This window comes from Lithobates pipiens, unplaced genomic scaffold (assembly GCF_037356315.1).
Source record: "Lithobates pipiens isolate NorthernLeopardFrog02 unplaced genomic scaffold, aLitPip1_a1.2 Scaffold_8, whole genome shotgun sequence".
Lineage (NCBI taxonomy): Eukaryota > Metazoa > Chordata > Amphibia > Anura > Ranidae > Lithobates > Lithobates pipiens.
This window is the reverse complement of record NW_027507903.1, coordinates 584691969-584712631: the sequence shown is the minus strand read 5'-3', so window position 1 is coordinate 584712631 and position 20663 is coordinate 584691969. Positions and strand designations below refer to the sequence as shown.

At 43.1% G+C, this 20663-nt stretch overlaps 1 protein-coding gene across 5 annotated transcripts in view; it reads right to left on the bottom strand.

Annotated features, from left to right (window-relative positions):
• Positions 1–557: 557 nt before the first annotated feature.
• Positions 558–20663, bottom strand: part of RGL3 (ral guanine nucleotide dissociation stimulator like 3) — a 159095-nt gene continuing 138989 nt past the window's right edge. For all 5 annotated transcript variants that reach the window (XM_077470371.1, XM_077470373.1, XM_077470369.1 and 2 more), the window contains one exon: positions 558–7947. In XM_077470371.1, the coding sequence (XP_077326497.1) occupies positions 7853–7947 (95 nt within the window). In that variant the 3' untranslated portion in view covers positions 558–7852. The remainder of the gene's footprint in view (positions 7948–20663) is intronic.

Sequence of the window (20663 nt, the reverse complement as noted above, 5' to 3'; positions counted from 1 at the left end):
TGAAGGGTCTTTAGTGAATGGATAGGCTATGTTCTCATGAATATAAAGGTCTCAGTGATGTCACTGGTCTCTTGTGAATGAATAGGCTGTGTTTTCATGAATATAAAGGTCTCAGTGATGTCAGTGGCCTCTAGTGAATGGATAGGCTGTGTTCTCATGAATATGAAGGGTCTCAGTGATGTCACTGGTCTCTAGTGAATGGATGGGCTGTGTTATGAATATGAAGGTCTCAGTGATGTCACTGGTCTCTAGTGAATGGATGGGCTGTGTTATGAATATGAAGGTCTCAGTGATGTCACTGGTTTCTAGTAAATGGACAGATATTTTCTTTCCCCATAACTCAGAAAGACTCGGCATTGATATTAAAGTGCTTTTTTTATTGCATGACTCAAGTAGTTAGTGGTCACATTAATGGAATTCCTTCTTACAGGTCATCAATCATTGCATTATTAGTGCTCATGCTATTTGGTCTTTATGACATTTTAAATATACAAAACAAAAGAACTTAAAATACAAATGACAGTCCCAATTTATTTTTTATTTTTTATAAATGAGCCAAATGAGCCACCCTAAAACGCAGAAACCTTTTTGTTCTTTATGTGTATCCTAGGGAACATCGGGAACCTTGATTTCCAGAGTGCTCTAATATGTAATAATTGTCCTATAGTATTAGGGGCTGGTCCTCTCTTTTTCACAGGTTTCTACAGGTCAGCAAAGCTATCAAGTATTTTGATTTGGACGGGCAGACCAGGCCCCCACACTACAGGAAAGTGTTGACATTTGCATACTAGATCACATCGGGATTTAGGACTCTCAGGTACTTTAGAAAGACCGTTAAAGATCTGTAGCTTGTTCATGAAGATAAGGGCACTGACTGATAATCTTTATATACTAAAAAAGGCATTCTTAGTCACTTTGGTTGCAATAAGTGGTCCTAGTGACAAAAGACCTAAGAGTATGCATGGTCACAGAACGGATTGGTCACAATATTCATGATAAGCCCTTGAGAACAGAACTTAAATGGGTTTTTTTACAGCATAAATTAAAGATTGACAGATGCCCCAGTTTGTTTATCTCCTGGATTGCAGGCCTGGTCTTTTATTCTGCTGTGCAGCAGAGGAAATAAACAAAGTACCATGGGTGCACCAGGGTTACCATTGACAAGTATAGCCCCAGGTATCTATCAGTTCCCAATCATTGTTGGACAGATTAGTGCATCTTTGGTCACCAAAACAGCCATTAGTGTTAGACACAACTTGTGGCACAGCATAGTGAAAAAAAAACACATTAAATGCCAAATTCAGATAATCCAAAATAACATCAACATTTACATTTAAACATATCTTATGAGATCAAGTGATCTGGATGACAATATCATGTCTATGGGCAGTTGGAGACCAACCTGACAGATTTCAAGGAAAACTTTGATCACCGTTGGTTGGCTTGCAACATGCCTACCCCCACTCACCCCTTTCCACAGACATTAACACAGATGTACTCTTCAAGATATAAGAACGGTCACAAAGAGTTACCGTGACAAACCACAGCACCAGGTTTCATCAGTAGGTGGTGCTCTATTAAACAAACATATAGTCAATAGTCTCAGCTCCAACAAAACAGGAGACATGGAGCAGATTCATGAAATGGAATGTTCTAAGGTAGGTGTGAAATTTAAACTTGTGCTGGAACACCCTAAGACGAAAACTTAAACAATCTAATACTCAAGTACAAGCAAAGGTTAATATTTTGGTTATTAAACTGCATAACACAGCAGCTCTGAGTGTCTTATTGACTCAAAATGTATTTAATTGGAAAGTATATTTACATAATTGTATAACCCATTGGTTGGTCAGGAAAGCCATACAAGGAACAATGGGGTGCAACTCTGTCATCATAAACCCTAGCGGCCAATCAGAAATTGTATCCTTAGTAATCTGGATGCTGTAAACTGAAATCTGTTGCTATGGTTTACTGCCCTTTGCACCTTATCATTGCCATTTGCACTTTTTCTTTGAACACCCTCAATAGAGTTTGTCCTTATTCTTGTAAGGATCCACCCTTAAAGATCTATTTATTCGAAATTTAGTTGCAAGAATGTCAGAAGCATTCGTGCAAGCTGGAAGAAACGTCCCTGTGATTCTTCTAAGAGAAAAATTCCTGTATCATCAGTTCCATCTAGTGCAGGGTCAATTAATTAAAATTCAAGGAGGTCCAGTTGCTAAATCTTTCTTCCAGCTGAGGTTCAGACCTCAAGATTTGTGCTATGACTCAGAAAGATTGTAGTCACTGTCTATATCAAAAATATTAGGTTCCCCCATAAGAGTGTCCCCTTACATCAGGCGTCCCAATCAGAGTGCCCCTTTACATCATGCATGTCCATCAGATTGTCCCTTTCTATCAGGTGTCCCAATCAGAGTACCTCTTTCCATCAGGAGTGCCCCTTTACATCAGGTACCCCAATCAGAGTTGCCCTTTACATCAAGTTGTGCCCATCAGAGTGCTCCTTTACCTCAGGTACCCCATCAGAGTGCCTCTTTACATCAGATATCCCAATCAGAGTGTCCCTTTACATCAGGTGCCCCAATCAGTGTCCCTTTACATCAGGTGCCCCAATCAGAGTGTCCCTTTACATCAGGTGCCCGTATGTTTTAAAGGAAGCCAGGCCCCCCAATTGATATGTAAATAAACCAGTTGGATAGGATTTGGAGCTGAGCAGAGGACAGGAAGTTGGTGGGAGGGGCTTGGGGTCTTTTGAAAGATGCATGTGGTCAGACAAAGGAATTGTGTTTTGGATGCTCAAGGACTTGAGATATTTTGAGTTGCAGAAGAGAGCTATGAAGGACATTACCTTGGCCTCTAAGTTGAGTAACTTATTTAGCTTATAGATAATTGGCTTGTGCATGTTGTAGGCATATTTTGTAAGCTATAAATTGTGTTGTATTGTGTATCCTACAGTTGTATGTGCAGCTTTTCTGTTTAGTAAAGCCTTGATGCAATACAAAAGTCTAAGCTTCCTTGCTTTTACCACAGGAACCTTTATTAGACGCAAAGCAAAACATTGAGGCATTTCAGAATACAATGTGCATTTTGGCCACTAAATGGAACTTATGATACAGGCATTAATCTCTAAAAATTATGGGGACATTTAGTTCAGTTTGCATGAATGCTTGACATTCATGCAATGAATATTTTATAAATGGACTGCTTTAACTGTGTTCCTCAATTACACAGAGTGGTAGAAAGGTCAATGAAGGTGTTGCCTTTACCCACCAATCAGATTGCAGTTGATATTTTCCTGTTACAGGTTAGATGATGACAGACAGTATCCAATTGGTTTCTCAGCCTCTATCTCGGTCTCCTCTGATTATGTCCAGTGGTTACCTTGGTCAATCTCTGAAATGTCATGAGCAGCAAAAGCCTTCATTCTTTTGCAGCCTCTAAATCTCCTGACCTGAAGAGCCGAGCTGATCACTGCCACATATTGTACACCATGATGTGTGTATGTTGTGTAGCGCGTCAAATCAAATCATGGAAAAAAAAAAAAAAACAGCTAATTCAGCAAGACAACTCAAGAAATCATAGTGCTAAGTGTAGTAATCTGTAACAATCAATCATGTGACCAAATATCTAGGCTTTTAGTGTGAATGGCACTGGAGGGAACCTGCAACAGTATTTTCTCCTAGAAAGTTTTTAAGCCCTTCTATTACATTATATTTCACCAAACTTCACCAAAACTGTTACTGATCCGCCCCGTGATGATCCGCTCGCTCAGCGGGGATCGCTCTGTTGTCCCCACTGAGCCGGCGGCGGACAGGGCGGTCTCCGCACACTGTGCAGGGACCGCCCTGTCAGCTCTCCATTCTCCTCCATGGAGATCAGATGAGCACGGACCGTCTGGCTGTGTTCATCCGATCCGCTCTGCAGACGGAAAGAAAAATAGGATTTTCCTCCGTCTGCAGAATCCGACAGTAGCGGAGGCGGACGATATCGGGTGTCTGCGAATGTTCATCCGCAGACACCCGCTATCCCATAGGGATGAATGTATGCCCGTATTTCATCCGCAAACGGATGGATGAAATACGGACATATCGTCCGCATGTGTGAAAGGGGCCTTAACATACATTCAACTAATCATTTGAATGCAAGTCTGCTTTAACAAATGATTTTGTATTGGTTATTATGGGTTACTGTACTTTGCATTATCCTAATTCCTCTTTGCACTGATTTTATTAAGACTGATAGTGTCTGTATTGATCATATCAAACCAATCAATTTTCAAAATTGTATTATAAGAATAGCAGGTGTAGATGGGTTGCTATGGAGGAGAGCACATGTATTTCCAACAGTAACAAGAGGCTCTTTAGGTGACCTGTCCAAAATTCCCTACAAAACAGGGAAAAAAAACAGATTATAATAATTTAAGGCACAATCATACCAAACTCATAGTCATGGGGAAGAGGGAGATCCCTTAGTACTCCTCACTGGTGCATGTGGTGTCCAGTAAAAAGTTATTCCCTTGACGATGGGAATGACGGTACAGGACAGACATGAGAATTCTGAATAATCAATCGTAGTATGTATCCTCATTCAGTGGATTGTCCATAGTAGTATATGGAACAGTTAAACGAGGGACACATGTAGCTCAGATGAAAGGCCAAGTTTAGCCATTCACTCGATGTGCCAGAGTTAGGCTGGATACACACCTATGTATTTTTAGCACATTTTGCATATTTCCACTACAGTCCATTTACCATGGTTTCCTATGGAACACATTCTGTAGTGCAAATCTGCAAAATGCAAAAAGCACTAAAAATGCATAGGTGTGAATCCAGCCAGGAAGGATGATTTCCCTGGCAGGAATTTGAACTGCATTGAATATCTAGGCAATTGATTTTGTACCCCACTATTTAAAAGATAAAATGGGTTGCTCTAAGGCCTGGTTCACACCTATGAATTTTTAGTGCTTTTTGCAGATTTGCACTACAGTCCAGTTTACATGGTTTCCTATGAAGCACATTCTGTAGTGCACATCTTGCAAAAAAGCACTAAAAATTCATTAGGTGTGAACCAGGCCTCAATCGGAGGTCTCCAGTTAACTGTCCTTCAGGCTTAAGGCTGGATTTAGACCTATGCACTTTTCAGTGCTTTTTGCACTTTGTAGATTTGCATTAGAGTCCTTTTAACCTTGTTTCCTCTGGAACACGTTCTGTAGTGCACATCTGCAAAAAAGCACTAAAAATGCATAGGTGTGAACCACGCCTCAATCAGAGGTCTCCAAAATGTCTAAACAAAGGGCCAGTTAACTGTCCTTCAGGCTTTAGGGGGGGGCATGCTGTAGCCTGTGGGATTAGGAAATGCCCCATCATTGGTGTCAGTGGGAGGAATGGTGCCCCATCATTTGTATCAGTGGGATAAATAGTGCCCCATCATTGGTGTCAGTGGGAGGAATAGTGCCCTGTCATTGGTGTCAGCAAAAAGAATAGTGCCCAGTCATGGGTGTCAGTGGGATAGTGCGCCATTATTGGTATCAGTAGGAGAAATAGTGCCCCGTCATTGGTGTCAGTGGGAGGAATGGTACCGTATTTTTGGTGTCATTGGGAGGAATGGTACCCCATCATTGGTGTCAGTGGGGGGAATAGTACCCCATCATTGGTGTCAGTGGGGGGAATAGTACCCCATCATTGGTGTCAGTGGGAGGAATAGTGCCCCGTCATTGGTGTCAGCAGAATAAATAGTGCCCAGTCATGGGTGTCAGTGGGATAGTGCGCCATTATTGGTATCAGTGGGAGAAATAGTGCCCCGTCATTGGTGTCAGTGGGAGGAATGGTACCCTATTTTTGGTGTCAGTGGGGGGAATGGTACCCCATCATTGGTGTCAGTGGGGGGAATAGTACCCCATCATTGGTGTCAGTGGGGGGAATAGTACCCCATCACTGGTGTCAGTGGGAGTAATGGTACCCTATTATTGGTGTCAGTGGGGGGAATGGTACCCTATTATTGGTGTCAGTGGGGGGAATGGTACCCCACCATTGGTGTCAGTGTGAAGAATTGTGCCTGCTCATTGGTGTCCATGGGATGAATAGTGCCCATTCATTGGTGTCAGTGGGAGAAATGCTCCCTCATGGGTGGGATAAGGACAATCAAAGGGCCACAATTTGGAGACCATTGCTCTAAATGACGCTGGATTGGTGCCATAATGGAAACGGTTTTACCATTCTGAAATGATACAATTAATATGTATCTCTGTGCTTTGGCCTTTCATAGGCTGAAAAACACATCCATCTAGTTCAACCAATGTATTTAATAACTAAATAGAATAGAATATAAAAACCTCCATGCATAAATCCCGCAGTTGATCCAGTGGAAGGCAAAAAAAACCCTATAAGGCACATCCTTCAATTCCCCCCATTGGTGTCCTTAATAACCCATTAAACAGCATGCTCTGATGTAGTGGATGGCTCTCTTCTAACCATGTCTGTCTCCAGATTTTATAGATACAGTACCTTAATGCTCGTGCGTGCTCCCATTGGCCAGCGGGGGAGCCAATCAGTGGGTCCAGTGGACTCGATGTCCACCCGCGATCATTCCCCGCAGTGCTAGAACAGGGATCCGCCTGTGTAAACAAGGCAATTCTCCGTTCTGCTAAGCGGGAAGACGGATCTGTGTGTTTCCCCAGGCTGCCCATCCTCCATACAGTTAGAAAACACAAACAGGGAACACATTTAACCCCTTGATCACCCCTGATGTTAACCCCTTCCCTGCCAGTGTCATTAGTACAATAACGGTGCATATTTTTTAGCACTGATCACTGTAATAATGCCACTGGTTCCCAAAACAGTTAAAAAAAATGTCAGGTAGATGTCTGATCTGTCCGCCATAATGTCGCAGTCCCGCTAAAAATCATTGATCGCCACCATTACTAGTAAAAAAAATAAAAATAAAATGATAATAATGCCATAAATCTATCCCCTATTTTGTAGACGCTATAACTTTTGCGCAAACCAATCAATATATTATATTTATCGATTTTTTATTTTATTTACCAAAAATATGTAGAAGAATTCATATCGGCCTAGACCAATAAATAGTTTTTTTTACTTTTTGGGGGGGGATGTTTTATAGCAGAAAGTAAAAAAAATATTATTTTTTTTTTCAAAGTTTTTGCTCTCTTTTTGTTTATAGCGCAAATAATAAAAAGCACAGATGGGATCAAATACTACCAAAGGAAAGCTCTATTTGTGGGAAAAAAGGACATCAATTTTGTTTGGGTACGACGTCGTGCGACTGCGCAATTGTCAGTTAAAGCGACGCAGTGCCGTATCGCAAAAAATGGCCTGGTCGGGAAGGGGGTAATTCTTTCCGGGGCTAAAGTGGTTAATGAATTTGTGGATTCTCTTATCTTTTATGAGAGTTGGCACACTGCTGTGTAAATGAAAGCTTACAATTGCCTCTATGGGGGAGTTACAGAGGGGGGATCTCATGGCCTGAAAGTTTGCGATATCTCACCCAAAGACCGTGACGGCAAATATACCCAGAGCTGCGTGGAACTGATTTGTAACTTTCAGTGCACATACTGCAGGAACTCACAATACAGTACATAACCTGATATAAGCACACTAGTGATTAAAAAAATATATACTATTATATTATAACTGGAGTGTGGTAAGACATGGCCTCAATCTCTTGCGGCAGGCTAGGTAAGGAGTGTGTAATAATCCTGTATATTATAATACAGGTGTAATACGAGGAGGATCCAAGTCTCTTGTGATACATGTAATAGTCATGTATAGTAGATCTGCTGAGCAGGGGGAGGCTCGCTCCAGTCTTTTACCCCGGATAACGATGTGTAAGGTCAGCTGTACCTTACTCTTTTTCTCAGGACAAAGTCAAAATTGGCGGAGGTGTTCATGGCGTAGTACACGTTGGCTGTGTCCGGGATGGTCAGTTCTGCAAGGCGGATACAAGAACTGCGTGTTAGTTCATAGAAAAAGTCAACAAAATACATGACAATTCACAATGTTTTAACCACATGCCACCCAGCCCAATTCTCACAGTTTCCTCCTACATGTAAAAATCATTTTTTTTTCTAGAAAATTACTCAGAACCCCCAAACATTTTTTTTTTAGCAGAGACCCTAGGGGAAAAAAATGGCGGTCCTTGCAATTTTTTTTTATCTTGCACGGTATTTGCGCAGAAATTTTTGAAACAAATTTTTTTGGGGAAAAAAACTTTCATGAAATAAAAAAAAAAAAAAAAAGAAACACTAAAGTTAGCAGCGATTTTTTTGCATAATGTGAAAGATGATGTTATGCAGAGAAAATAGATACCGAACATGTCATGCTTTAAAGTGGTTGTAAACCCTTACAACCAACTTTTGCCTACAGGTAAACCTAGATTAAGGCTTACCTGTAGGTCCAAGAAATATCTCCTAAACCTACAAGGTTTAGGAGATATTTGCCGAAAGACAGGCACCGCTGTCTACGGCGCAAGCGCATAGAGCGCGCCGCGGTCAACGGCGATATGCTGCGAGTGGCGGCTCCCGTGCGCATGTGCGGGAGTGACATCATCGCGGCTTCGCCGAATGACAGCGGCGGAGCAGCGAAACCCACCGAGAAGATGGATGCGCCGAACTACAGGGGACAACGGTGACTTTGCTGGCTCCTGTGTCAGGTAAGTGACACATAATGGACTACTATGCGATGCATAGTAGTCCATTATGCTTTACCTTTGCAGGGAATGAAAGAGGAAGTAAATCCATCAGGGTTTACTTCCTCGTTAAAGTGATTGTAAAGGCTCGTTTTTTTTTAAAATAACAAACATGTCATAGTTACCTGCTCTGTGCAGTGGTTTTGCACAGAGCGGTCCGACCCTTCTTTTCTAGGGTCCCCTGGTGGCGCTCCTCTTCTTTGGCAAGTGCCCCCTCAGAGAGCCGCATTCCAGGGGGCACCCATGCAGACACACTCCCGAGTCCTGCTGCTGTGTCCATTGACACAGACATTGACACAGACAGCAGGACTTGGCCCCGCCCCTGGCTCCCGTGTCACTGGATTTAGTTTACAGCAGCGGGAGCCAATGGCTGCCGCTGCTATCAATCTATCCAACGAGGACCAGAGACAAAGTCTGGAGCTGCTGGGCTTGTGCTTGTTACTGGAATGATTGGGTTCAGGTAAGAAAAAGGGGGGCAGTTGCAGTATAGAAGGTTTTTCACCTTAATGCATACAGTGCATTAAGGTGAAAAACCACGAGGGTTTACAACTACTTTAAAATTGCGCACACTCATGGAATGGTGCCAAACTTCGGTACTTAAAAATCTCCATAGGCGACATTAAATTTTTTTTTACAGGCTACCTATTTAGAGTTCAAGAGGACGTCTGAGGCTAGAGTTATTGATCTCACTCTAACGTTCACGGTGATACCTCACATGCGTGGTTTGAACGCCGTTTACATATACGGGCACGACGTACGTATTTGTTCGCTTCTGCGAGTAAGCACGCAGGGACGGGGGGCACTTTACATTTTTTTTATTTATTTTTTTATTATTATTGTTTATTTTACTTTTATTTTCATATTTTGACACTTTCCCTTTACATTTCATTTTTCACTTTTATTCCTATTACAAGGAATGTAAACATCATATGTAATAGGAATAGGGCATGATAGGTCCTCTTTATAGAGAGACCTGGGGTCCATAAATAAAAAATTTAAGAAAACTATCTCGACTTCCCAGGTCATAGAGATGACCGAGGACCATCTGGTTCTCGGTCAGCTCTATGGTAAATGTCCTCTCCCGCCGCCTGTAAAAACAATTAAGCAGCTGAACAGCAGAAAAAGAAGATATCTCTGAGACCCCATTCACACCTGAGCGTTTTGTAGCTTGAAGCCTGAAGCTACAAAACGCTAGAGGGGAAAAATTCTATTATTCTCAATGGAGATGGTTCACATCTCCACTCCATGTCGCCTGAAGCCGATAGCCTGAAGCTCAAACAAGTTCTGGACCCTTTTTTGTTGCTCAAATTGAGCAGATTTGGGCGTTCTTCTTCTTTTAACATTGGTGACCTTTTGCCCTGCACAAAATCGCGGTAAAAAACGCAGCGAATCGCGGTAAAAAAAGCCGCAAAAAACGCTTGAAAACGCTACGTTCAGGTGTGAATGCAGCCTGAATGATGCCTGCAGCTGCAGGCATCATTTGGAAATCCCCACTCAAAGTCTGTGACGTCATATGACATTGTTGGGCGGGAAGTGGTTAAAATATAGATAAGGATATTTATTTATTTATTTATTTATTTTAGCCATGTGACTGTAATTATTAAAACAAGTGGACCCTGAAAGCAATTACAGGGTTAGAAAACTACAAAATGTTTAGTTCCCTGAACGATCATAAGATTTTCTTTTCCAATAGTTTTTATTGAGAAGAAATTTAGCCAACAATAAATACCAAAAAAAAATAAAAAATTAGAAAAAAGTCAGACTATATACTGTTGGCCAAACATGGAGTCTTATATAAAATTATAAATTTTTATTGTACAAAATATTATTTAAAAAAAACCCAGAGAAATGTTATATGTTATAAACACAGATATATTGGAGTTTATCGGATTGTCTCTATATATATATACACAACGATAGTAATGATCTTGTTTGATAATTTCAATGATGGCTAAAGTGATATTAAAGTCTTGTTTTTTTTGTGTTTAAAAATAACAAACATGTCTTACCTGCTCTGTGTAGTTGGTTTAGCACAGAGCGCCTATATCCTCCTCTTCTTAGGTCCCTCTTCTGTGCTCCTGGCCCCTGCCTCCTGCTGAGTGCCCCCATAGAAAGCTGCCCCAGCCACTGCTCTGTGTGTCCATTCAGACAAGGAGCTGTGGCTAGGCCCAGCCCCCTCTCTCTCCTTATTGGCACACTGACTTTGCCAGCAGCAGGAGCCCATGGTGCTCCGTTGCTTTCTCAGCCAATCAGGAGGGAGAATCCCAGGCAGCCAAGTCTCTCCTGCAACACCGCTGGATAGAGAAGGGGCTCATGTAAGTATTAAGGGGGCTAAGGGGGCTGCTGGACACAAAAGTTTTTTTATCTTAATGCATAAAAAACCTGCCTTTACAACAACTTTAAGAGGTCTTCATGAGTTTCAACATGTTTTGCCAAAGTCAGCTTCATCAGGACACGTGATCACAATACAGCAATCCTCTAGAGAAAAATAATAGTACTTTTAAAACATATCTGTACATTAATTAATACAATATACAACTTTGTTTGCAGTGTGGGACATACCTCAGCAACCTAGCACCAAAATGCACATGATTCCCCAGGCGGGCACCGGAGCAATGATAGATCTATTTCAAAGAGATTATATATTCCCAAAGGGACTGAATGTTTCTGTTTTTAAAGTGGTGTTCCCCCCCCCCCCCCCCCCCCCAAAAAAAATGATTAAAATTCCTAAAAAAAAATGTGAAAAAAAAAATGTAACTCGCCTCTAAATCCCTGTTGCTAGGGGGTCCCTCGTAGTCTGCCTCCTTCAGTGCCCGGGCACTTGACGTCACTTCCCCTCGGCGCAGTCAGTCATCTGGGACACGTGGCAGGTCCCAGCGCCGCTCACGCATGCAAAAGGTAAGAATGCTGGCACCGCTGAGCGGAGCGTGGAACGAGCGGGGCTTCGTTCCCCCGCATCGCTGGACCCTGGGACAGGTAAGTGTCCGATTATTAAAAGTGAGCAGCTGCAGTATTTGTAGCTGCTGACTTTTAATTTTTTTTTTTTTAAGGGGCACCCCACTTTAAGAACACCAATGTATCTGTTTTTATAACATATAAAATGTATGTGTTTTTTTAAAATAATATTTTGTACAATAAAAATGTATGATTTTATATAAGACTCTATGTTTTGCCTATATAGTCTGACTTTTTTCTAATTTTGATTTATCGACATAATACGGATGTTGGCCTTAAGTGTCACATTAATATTTACCTACTAAAGTACCAAGTTGAACAAAATGAATATCACACAACAGTGTTAGGCCGCGTACACACGCGGGGACTGTTCGCCCAACTTTGTCCGCTGAACAGTGTTTCAGCGGACAGTCCGCTCGTGTGTGGGCTTTCAGCGGACAGTTTCAGCGGACAGTCTGCTGAACAAAGTTTTTCGGAAATTCCGAAAAACTGTCCGCTGAAACTTGGTTTCAGCGAACAGTCCCCTCGTGTGTAGGCTTGTTCGTCAAACTAAGTTCCGCGCATGCTCAGAAAGGATTTACACGCCGAAAGTTGTAATGCAGTGTATAGGACGTCGTATTTTCCGTCCCGTCGTACGTGCCGTTCACGTCATCGCGCACGGTTTCAGCAAACTGTTCGTTCGTCGTGTGTGGGCAAGTCCGTCCATGCTAATTTTGAGCGGACTGTTCGCTGAAACTGTTTGACGGACAAAGTTGAGCGAACAGTCCCCGCGTGTGTACGCGGCCTTACAGTTGTGCTCATAAGTTTACATACCCTGGCAGAATTTATGATTTCTTGGCCATTTTTCAGAGAATATGAATGATAACACAAAAACATTTATTTCACTCGTGGTTAGTTTGGCTGAAGCCATTTATTATCGATCAACTGTTTACTATTTTTAAATGGTAACAGAAACTACCCAAATGACCACAATCAAAAGTTTACATACCCCAGCTCTTAAAGAGGAAGTAAACCCTGATGGGTTTACCTCCTCTTTTTCTCCCTGCAAAGGTAAAGCATAATGGGCTACTATGCATCGCAGAGTAGCCCATTATGTGTCACTTACCTGACACAGGATCCAGCGATGTCAGCGCTGTCCCCTGTAGTCCGGAGCATCCATCTTCTTCCGGGTATCGCTGCTCCGGCCACTCACAGTGCCGGAGCAGCGATGACGTCACTCCCGCGCATACGCATGGGAGCCGCCACTAACGGCATATCGCCATTAGCAGCGGCATGCTGCTAACGGTGATAGTGTGCCTGCGTGCCGCTGTCTACGGCGCATGCACCGTAGACAGCTGTCACTGTCTTTTAGTAAATATCTCCTAAACCGTGTAGGTTCAGGAGATATTTCTTGGACCTACAGGTAAGCCTTAATCTAGGCTTACCTGTAGGTCAAAGTGGTTTGTAAGGGTTTACAACCACTTTAATACCGTGTATTGCCCCCTTTAAGATTAATGACAGCTTGAAGTCTTTTGTGGTATTTGTGGATGAGGCTCTTTATCTTCCTCCAGTTCCTGGAAAATCTTGGGCTGTCTTGCATGAACTGCACGTTTGAGATCTCCCCAGAGTGGTTCAATGATATTGAGGTCAGGAGACTGAGATGACCTCTCCAGAACCTTCACTTTATTCTGCTGTAGCCAATGACAGGTCTACTTGGCCTTGTGTTTTGGATCATTGTCATGTTGGAATGTCCAAGTACATCCCATGCGCAGTTTCCTGGCTGATGAATGCAAATGTTCCTCCAGTATTTTTTGATAACATACTGCATTCATCTTGCTATCAATTCTGACCAAATTTCCTGTGCCTTTGTAGTTCACACACCCCCAAAACATCAGCGATCCACCTCCGTGTTTCACAGTAGGAATGGTGTACCTTTCATCATAGGCCTTATTGACTCCTCTCCAAATGTAGCGTTTATGGTTGTGGCCAAAAAGCTCAATTTTGGTCTCATCACTCCAAATGACTTTGTGCCAGAAGGTTTTAGGCTTGTCTCTGTGCTGTTTGGCATATTGTAAGTGGGAGATTTGTGGCATTTGCATAGTAATGGCTTTCTTCTGGTGACTCGAAAATGCAGCCCATCTTTCTTCTAGTGCCTCCTGAAGCCCCATACACGATCAGATTTTCTGCTGATTTTTTTCCTTCGGGTTTACCAAAACCATGTAGTACAAGGGCCTGCCTGATTGCATACAAATTGAAACTCCTAAGGTTTGACCTCATATTATATGGTTTTGGTAAATCTGAAGGAAAAACTCAGCAGAAAAACTGAGGGTGTGTATGGGGCTTTATTGTGCATCTTGAAACAGCCATACCACATGTTTCAGAGAGTCCTGTACTTCACCTGAAGTTATTTGTGGGTTTTTCTTTGCATCATGAACAATTTTCCTGGCAGTTGTGGATGAAATTTTAGTTGGTCTACCTGACCGTGGTTTGGTTTCAACAGAACCCCTCATTTTCCACGTCTTGATTAGAGTTTTAACACAGCTGATTGTCATTCTCAATTCATTGGATAACTTTTTATATCTCTTTGATGTTTTATACGTTTCAACTACATTTTCCCGCAGATCCTTTGACAATTATTTTACTTTCCCCATGACTCAGAATCCAGAAATGTCAGTACAGCGCTGGATGAAAGATGCAAGGGTCTGTCGGGAGTCCAGAAACTTATTGACCTTTTATACACACACGCTAATTACAAGCAAACAGATCGCAGGTGAGGATGGTTACCTTTAATAGCCATTCAAACCCCTTTGTGTCAACTTGTGTGTATTTTATCAGGACAAAATCACCAGGGTATGTAAACTTTTGATCAGGGCTATTTGGGTAGCTTCTGTTGCCATTATGATTTAACCACTACAGCCCCGGACCAATAAACACCTTAAGGATCAGAGGTCTTTTTCCAATTTGGCACTGCGCTGCTTTAACTGGTAATTGCGCGGTCATGCAATATTGCACCCAAACGAAATTTGCGTCCTTTTCTTCCCACAAATAGAGCTTTCTTTTGATGGTATTTGATTGCCTCTGCGATTTTTATTTTTTGCGATATAAATGGAAAAAGAGCGAAAATTTTGAAAAAAAAAGATATTTTCTTCTTTTTGTTATAAGAAAAATCGAATAAACTAAATTTTAGTCATACATTGAGGGCAACATTTATTCAGCCACATGTCTTTAGTAAAAAAAATGTCAATAAGCGTATATTTTTTGGTTTGCGCAAAAGTTATAGCGTCTACAAACTAGAGTACATTTTCTGGAATTTACACAGCTTTTAATTTATGACTGCCTATCTCATTTCTTGAGGTGCTAAAATGGCAGGGCAGTACAACCCCCCCCCCCCCCCCCAAATGACCCCATTTTGGAAAGTAGACACCCCAAGGAAATTGCTGATGGGTATGTTGACCCCATTGAATATTTATTTTTTTTGTCCTAAGGGATTGAATAATGACAAAAAAAATAAATTTTTTTACAAAAAGTTGTCACTAAATGATATATTGCTCACACATGCCATGGTTATATGTGGAATTGCACCCCAAAATATATTCCGCTACTTCTCCCGAGTATGGGGATACCACATGTGTGGGACTTTTTGGGAGTCTAGTCGTGCACGGCACCCCGAAAACCAATCACCACCTTCAGGATTTCTAAGGGTGCAAATTTTTGATTTCACTCCTCACTACCTATCACAGTTTCGAAGGCCATAAAATGCCAAAATAGCACAAAACCCCCCCAAATGACCCCATTTTGGAAAGTAGACACCCCAAGCTATTTACTGAGAGGCATGTTGAGTCCATGGAATATTTTATATTTTGCCACAAGTTGCGGGAATATTACAAACTTTTTTTTTTTTTTGCACAAAGTTGTCACTAAATGATATATTGCTCACACATCCTATGGGCATATGTGAAATGACACCCCAAAATAAATTCTGCTGCTTCTCCCGAGTACAGGGATACCACATGTGGGGGACTTTTTGGGAGCCTAGCCACGTACGGGACCCCGAAATCCAAGCACTGCCTTCCGGATTTAAATATAAAATGCTACCAAAAAAACTGTTAGCGATCGCAGGGATCAGGCCTGACTCTGCGATCGCTGCAGTTATGTGTTTAGTGTTTTGTAAGTGACAGTGATCGATCGATACTGCACTTGGGTGGGCTGGGCAGAGGGGCAAAGCGCAGGTGCTAGCAGGTATCTGGGCTGATCCCACGAACAATGCGTTTTTTTGGAACCCTGAACTGCTGGGGACGCTAGTATAGATCTGATCAGATCAGATATTGATCTGTTCAGATTCTATACCACTACGGGAGGTTTATGCTTTGCGTGTGGGTGTTAGCGGTACTGTCACTAACCTAGCGCTGCCTGGGGCGACGCAGACCCTGACCCTAAAACCTAATTGATATCACCCGCCGGGTGATCAGGGGGTTAAACCTTTATTGGGTAATAAATGGTGGGTGCCCTGATGCTATAAAAAGCAAACTAACCAGAGTCACCCGTAACACTTATACGGTGATCAGTGGTGAAAGGGTTAACTAGGGGCAATCAGGGGGTTCAAATTTTTATTAGGTAGTATATGGGGGTCCCTGGCGCTATATAAAAACCTGACGGGGAACCTAAATAACTAACTAGCTAACCAGCGTCACCAGTGACACTTATACTGTGATCGCTGGTGAAAGGGTTAACTAGGGGCAATCAGGGGGTTAAAGCCATTATTGGGTAGTATATGGGGGTACCTAACGCTATAAAAACCTGGCGGTGAACCTAAAAAAATAACTAGCTACCTAACGACACTAGTGACACTAATGCAGCGATCAGAAAAATGATCGCTTAGTGACACTGGCAAAAGGGGGTGAAAGGGTTAACTAGGGGCAATCAGGGGGTTAAAACCATTATTGGGTAGTATATCGGGGTACCTAGCGCTATAAAAACCTGGAGGTGAACCTAAAAAAATAACTAGCTACCTAGCGACACTAGCGACACTAAATGCAGCGATCAGAAAAATGATCGCTTAGTGACACTGGCAAAAGGGGGGTGAAAGGGTTAACTAGGGGCAATCAGGGGGTTAAAACCATTATTGGGTAGTATATCGGGGTACCTAGCGCTATAAAAACCAGGCGGTGAACCTAAAAAAATAACTAGCTACCTAGCGACACTAATGCAGCGATCAGAAAAATGATCGCTTAGTGACACTGGCAAAAGGGGGTGAAAGGGTTAACTCTAGGGGCAATCAGGGGGTTAAATCTTTATTGGGGGGTGATAGGGGGCTACCCTGGACCTAACACTAACTGCCCTGACAGTTTTAACTGTTACGACTGACACTGAATGCAGTGATCAGTAAACAAATGATCAATGCAATCAGTGACACTGTGACTGGGGGGGGATCGGGGGGGGGGGGGGGGTTTGTGTGCCTGTGTGTACCTACATGTCAGTGTAGTGTTGGTGCACACTTACTTTTAGTCTTCTCCTCGTAGTCCGGTCAAAAAGACCGCCCCGAGGAGAATGATATCACTTCCTCCTTCCTGTGTAAACAATACACAGTGGGAGGAAGCTTCTCACTGGCCAGGAGCGATCCAGAGGGGGTGGCCAGAAACCAACGGCCATCCCCTCATCACGGATCGCTCCTGGAGCGAACCGGACCGCAGTATCCATCGGGAGGGGGTCCGATCGGACCCCCCACCCGCTGGAAGGCAGGCACGTACATGTACGTGCTTGTACCTGCCTGTGCCATTGTGATGATGTACATTGGCAATACGGCGGTCCTTAAGTGGTTAAAAAGAGTAAACACAGTTAATTGATAATAAATGGCTTTAGCCACACACTAAGGATGAGTGAAAGAAATGTTTTTGTTATCATTCATATTCTTTGAAAAATGGCCAAGAAATCATAAATTCTGCCAGGAATGTAAACTTATGAGCACAACTGTACATTGGGGATTAACAAAGCCATCATATTCTAATTATACCAGTAAAAAATCCAGAATCTGTTGCATTTCTTCAACTTTTATTGCTTCATCTATAAAAACATCACAGACAGTGTGGGGCACAGCTGAAAGATAACATGTTTCACACTACCATTAACACATACTCATAATTATAAGTGTAGCGTGAAACCCGTTAACTTTCAGATGTACCCCCACACTGTCTGTTATGTGTTAATAGATGATGCAATAAAGGTTGATGAAGTGCAGTGGATTCCAGATTTTTTCCATCTTGAGTATATTGGCCACTGCCGCTCCACCTGCTTCCATGCCCCATGCTGAGCAATTGCCCTGCTGCATTCTAAACAAAGGCAGTCGACTGTTCAGCATGGGTGTGGTGCCATTTAGAGAATGCTTTGCATTTTCTTTTACAAAGGTTTTTATTAATATTAAAGAACAAGTTTACATTCCAATACAATAGGCTGTCGTACAAATAACAGTACAGGTGATTCACTGCATGGTAGTAATTAAAGCAGGCTGTTGCCCGAACGATTCCAATGTGCCCTGCGTTCGGGTGAACCCGGGTTTTCACATGACTGCAACAGAAGCATGTCATACAGTGCATTAACAGCCCATAGTAATCATCTACTGGTAATTGGTGAGACAAGAGAGAGAAGGGGAAAAGAAGATGTAGAGTGAGTCAAGGGAGGATGAAAAGAGGTTGTTGAATGAGAAGCAGGGGAGGAGTAGGGAGGATCAAAAAAGAGAAGAAGGGGGGGTCGAGGAAGAGAGAGGGGAGGGAGGGAAGAGAATGGGTTCACAGGGTGCGCACCACCGGTCCCTACATCGATAATAAAGCAACATCAAATCTAGGAGAATAATTATATGCTATCCAGGGCTGCCAGACACGCAGGAACTTGGCGTGAGTGTCTGAAAGAACAGAAGACAATTTTTCATTGACCATAACATCATTCAGGCGGTTCTTGACTGCCTCGAAACTCAGAGCCGGGGTTCTCCATGCTTTGGCTATTGTCAACTTAGTTGCAGTAAAGAGATGTTGCGCCAATTGGCGCTCTGGGCATAACAGCTCAGTGATTGGTTTGCCAAGGAGTGCCTCAAATGGATCCTTTTTAAGATTTACTCGAAGTAGGCTACGGAGCAATGCGTACACCCTGACCCATAGTCTGCACACCCGCGGGCAGGTCCACCAAATATGGGCCATAGTGCCCTCTTGGGCACATTCTCTAAAACAAAGTGGGGAACAGGTTGGAACAAAGCGAGCCAGACGCGTCGGGGTATAATACCACCGGTATAACACCTTATATGCATTTTCCAGAATTATCACATTGCGCGAGCATTTGGATATGGCTAGGGTCATTGCCTGCCATTCCTCCGGGTCCAGCTTCTTCCCCAACTCCCTCTCCCATTGCAAATGATAAGACCACACAGGAGGTCTCCGCCTAGAAACCAGAGCTGAGTATATCATAGATATCAGACCAGGAGAGTGGGGCCTGGATCTGCAGATGCTCTCAAACGGTGTCAACCTGTACGGGGCGTCCTGAGATTTAATGAGACTCTGGAGGAAATGACGGATCTGGAGATACCTGAAATACTCCCGTAGAGGTATATCGTGTGATGAACGTAATACATCATATGGTAAAATTTTTGTGGGAGTAAGCAAGGAGTGTACATCGCCGAAGCCATTCATGGTCCACCACTTGAATTGCACGGAGTCATGAAGGCCTGGAGGGAAAAGTGGGCAACGTAGAAGTCGCAGCAGCGGGAGGTGGGGAGAAGCCAGCCCCGCCGAGTACTTCACAGAGTCCCAAACTCGTAACGTATGAATCATACAAGGCCCTGTAATCTTAGGGCGATGTGCAGGTGGGAGCCACGGTAATGAAGAGATTGGGACAGGGTCCGTCTCAAGCAAATCAATACCTCTACGGGAGTATTTCAGGTATCTCCAGATCCGTCATTTCCTCCAGAGTCTCATTAAATCTCAGGACGCCCCGTACAGGTTGACACCGTTTGAGAGCATCTGCAGATCCAGGCCCCACTCTCCTGGTCTGATATCTATGATATACTCAGCTCTGGTTTCTAGGCGGAGACCTCCTGTGTGGTCTTATCATTTGCAATGGGAGAGGGAGTTGGGGGAAGAAGCTGGACCCGGAGGAATGGCAGGCAATGACCCTAGCCATATCCAAATGCTCGCGCAATGTGATAATTCTGGAAAATGCATATAAGGTGTTATACCGGTGGTATTATACCCCGACGCGTCTGGCTCGCTTTGTTCCAACCTGTTCCCCACTTTGTTTTAGAGAATGTGCCCAAGAGGGCACTATGGCCCATATTTGGTGGACCTGCCCGCGGGTGTGCAGACTATGGGTCAGGGTGTACGCATTGCTCCGTAGCCTACTTCGAGTAAATCTTAAAAAGGATCCATTTGAGGCACTCCTTGGCAAACCAATCACTGAGCTGTTACGCCCAGAGCGCCAATTGGCGCAACATCTCTTTACTGCAACTAAGTTGACAGAGCGGGAGTTGATACGTCTCATGAAGGTGAGAGAGCGGAGCAATGGCAGCAGCCACGTAGTAGTCTCTTATATTCGGGACCGAGAGGCCCCCACTACTTTTGTTGGCGAACAGGATTTGTTTATTAATACGGGGGCGAGACGATCCCCAGATAAATTGCAGGATCCTACGCTGATGGATATTGAGGACATGGGAGGGAATTGGGATGGGGAGAACCCTAAAATAATAAAGTAATTTTGGGAGATATGCCATCCTAATGGCCGTTATTCTCCCAAACCATGAAAGAGGTAAGGAGGACCACGCCGACAACATATCCGTTAATTTTTTGAATAATGGTGGATAATTCGCCTGATATAAAGCCTGGTATGTTGATGTGAGACGGATTCCTAAATAAGGCAAAGAGGAAACCCATTGGTAAGGAAAGGCCGACTGCAAGTCCCCCAGTAACTTCACAGAGAGATTAGTCGACAATGCCTTCGATTTAGATGAGTTAATTTGGAGTCCTGAGAGAGATGCAAAGGATTGC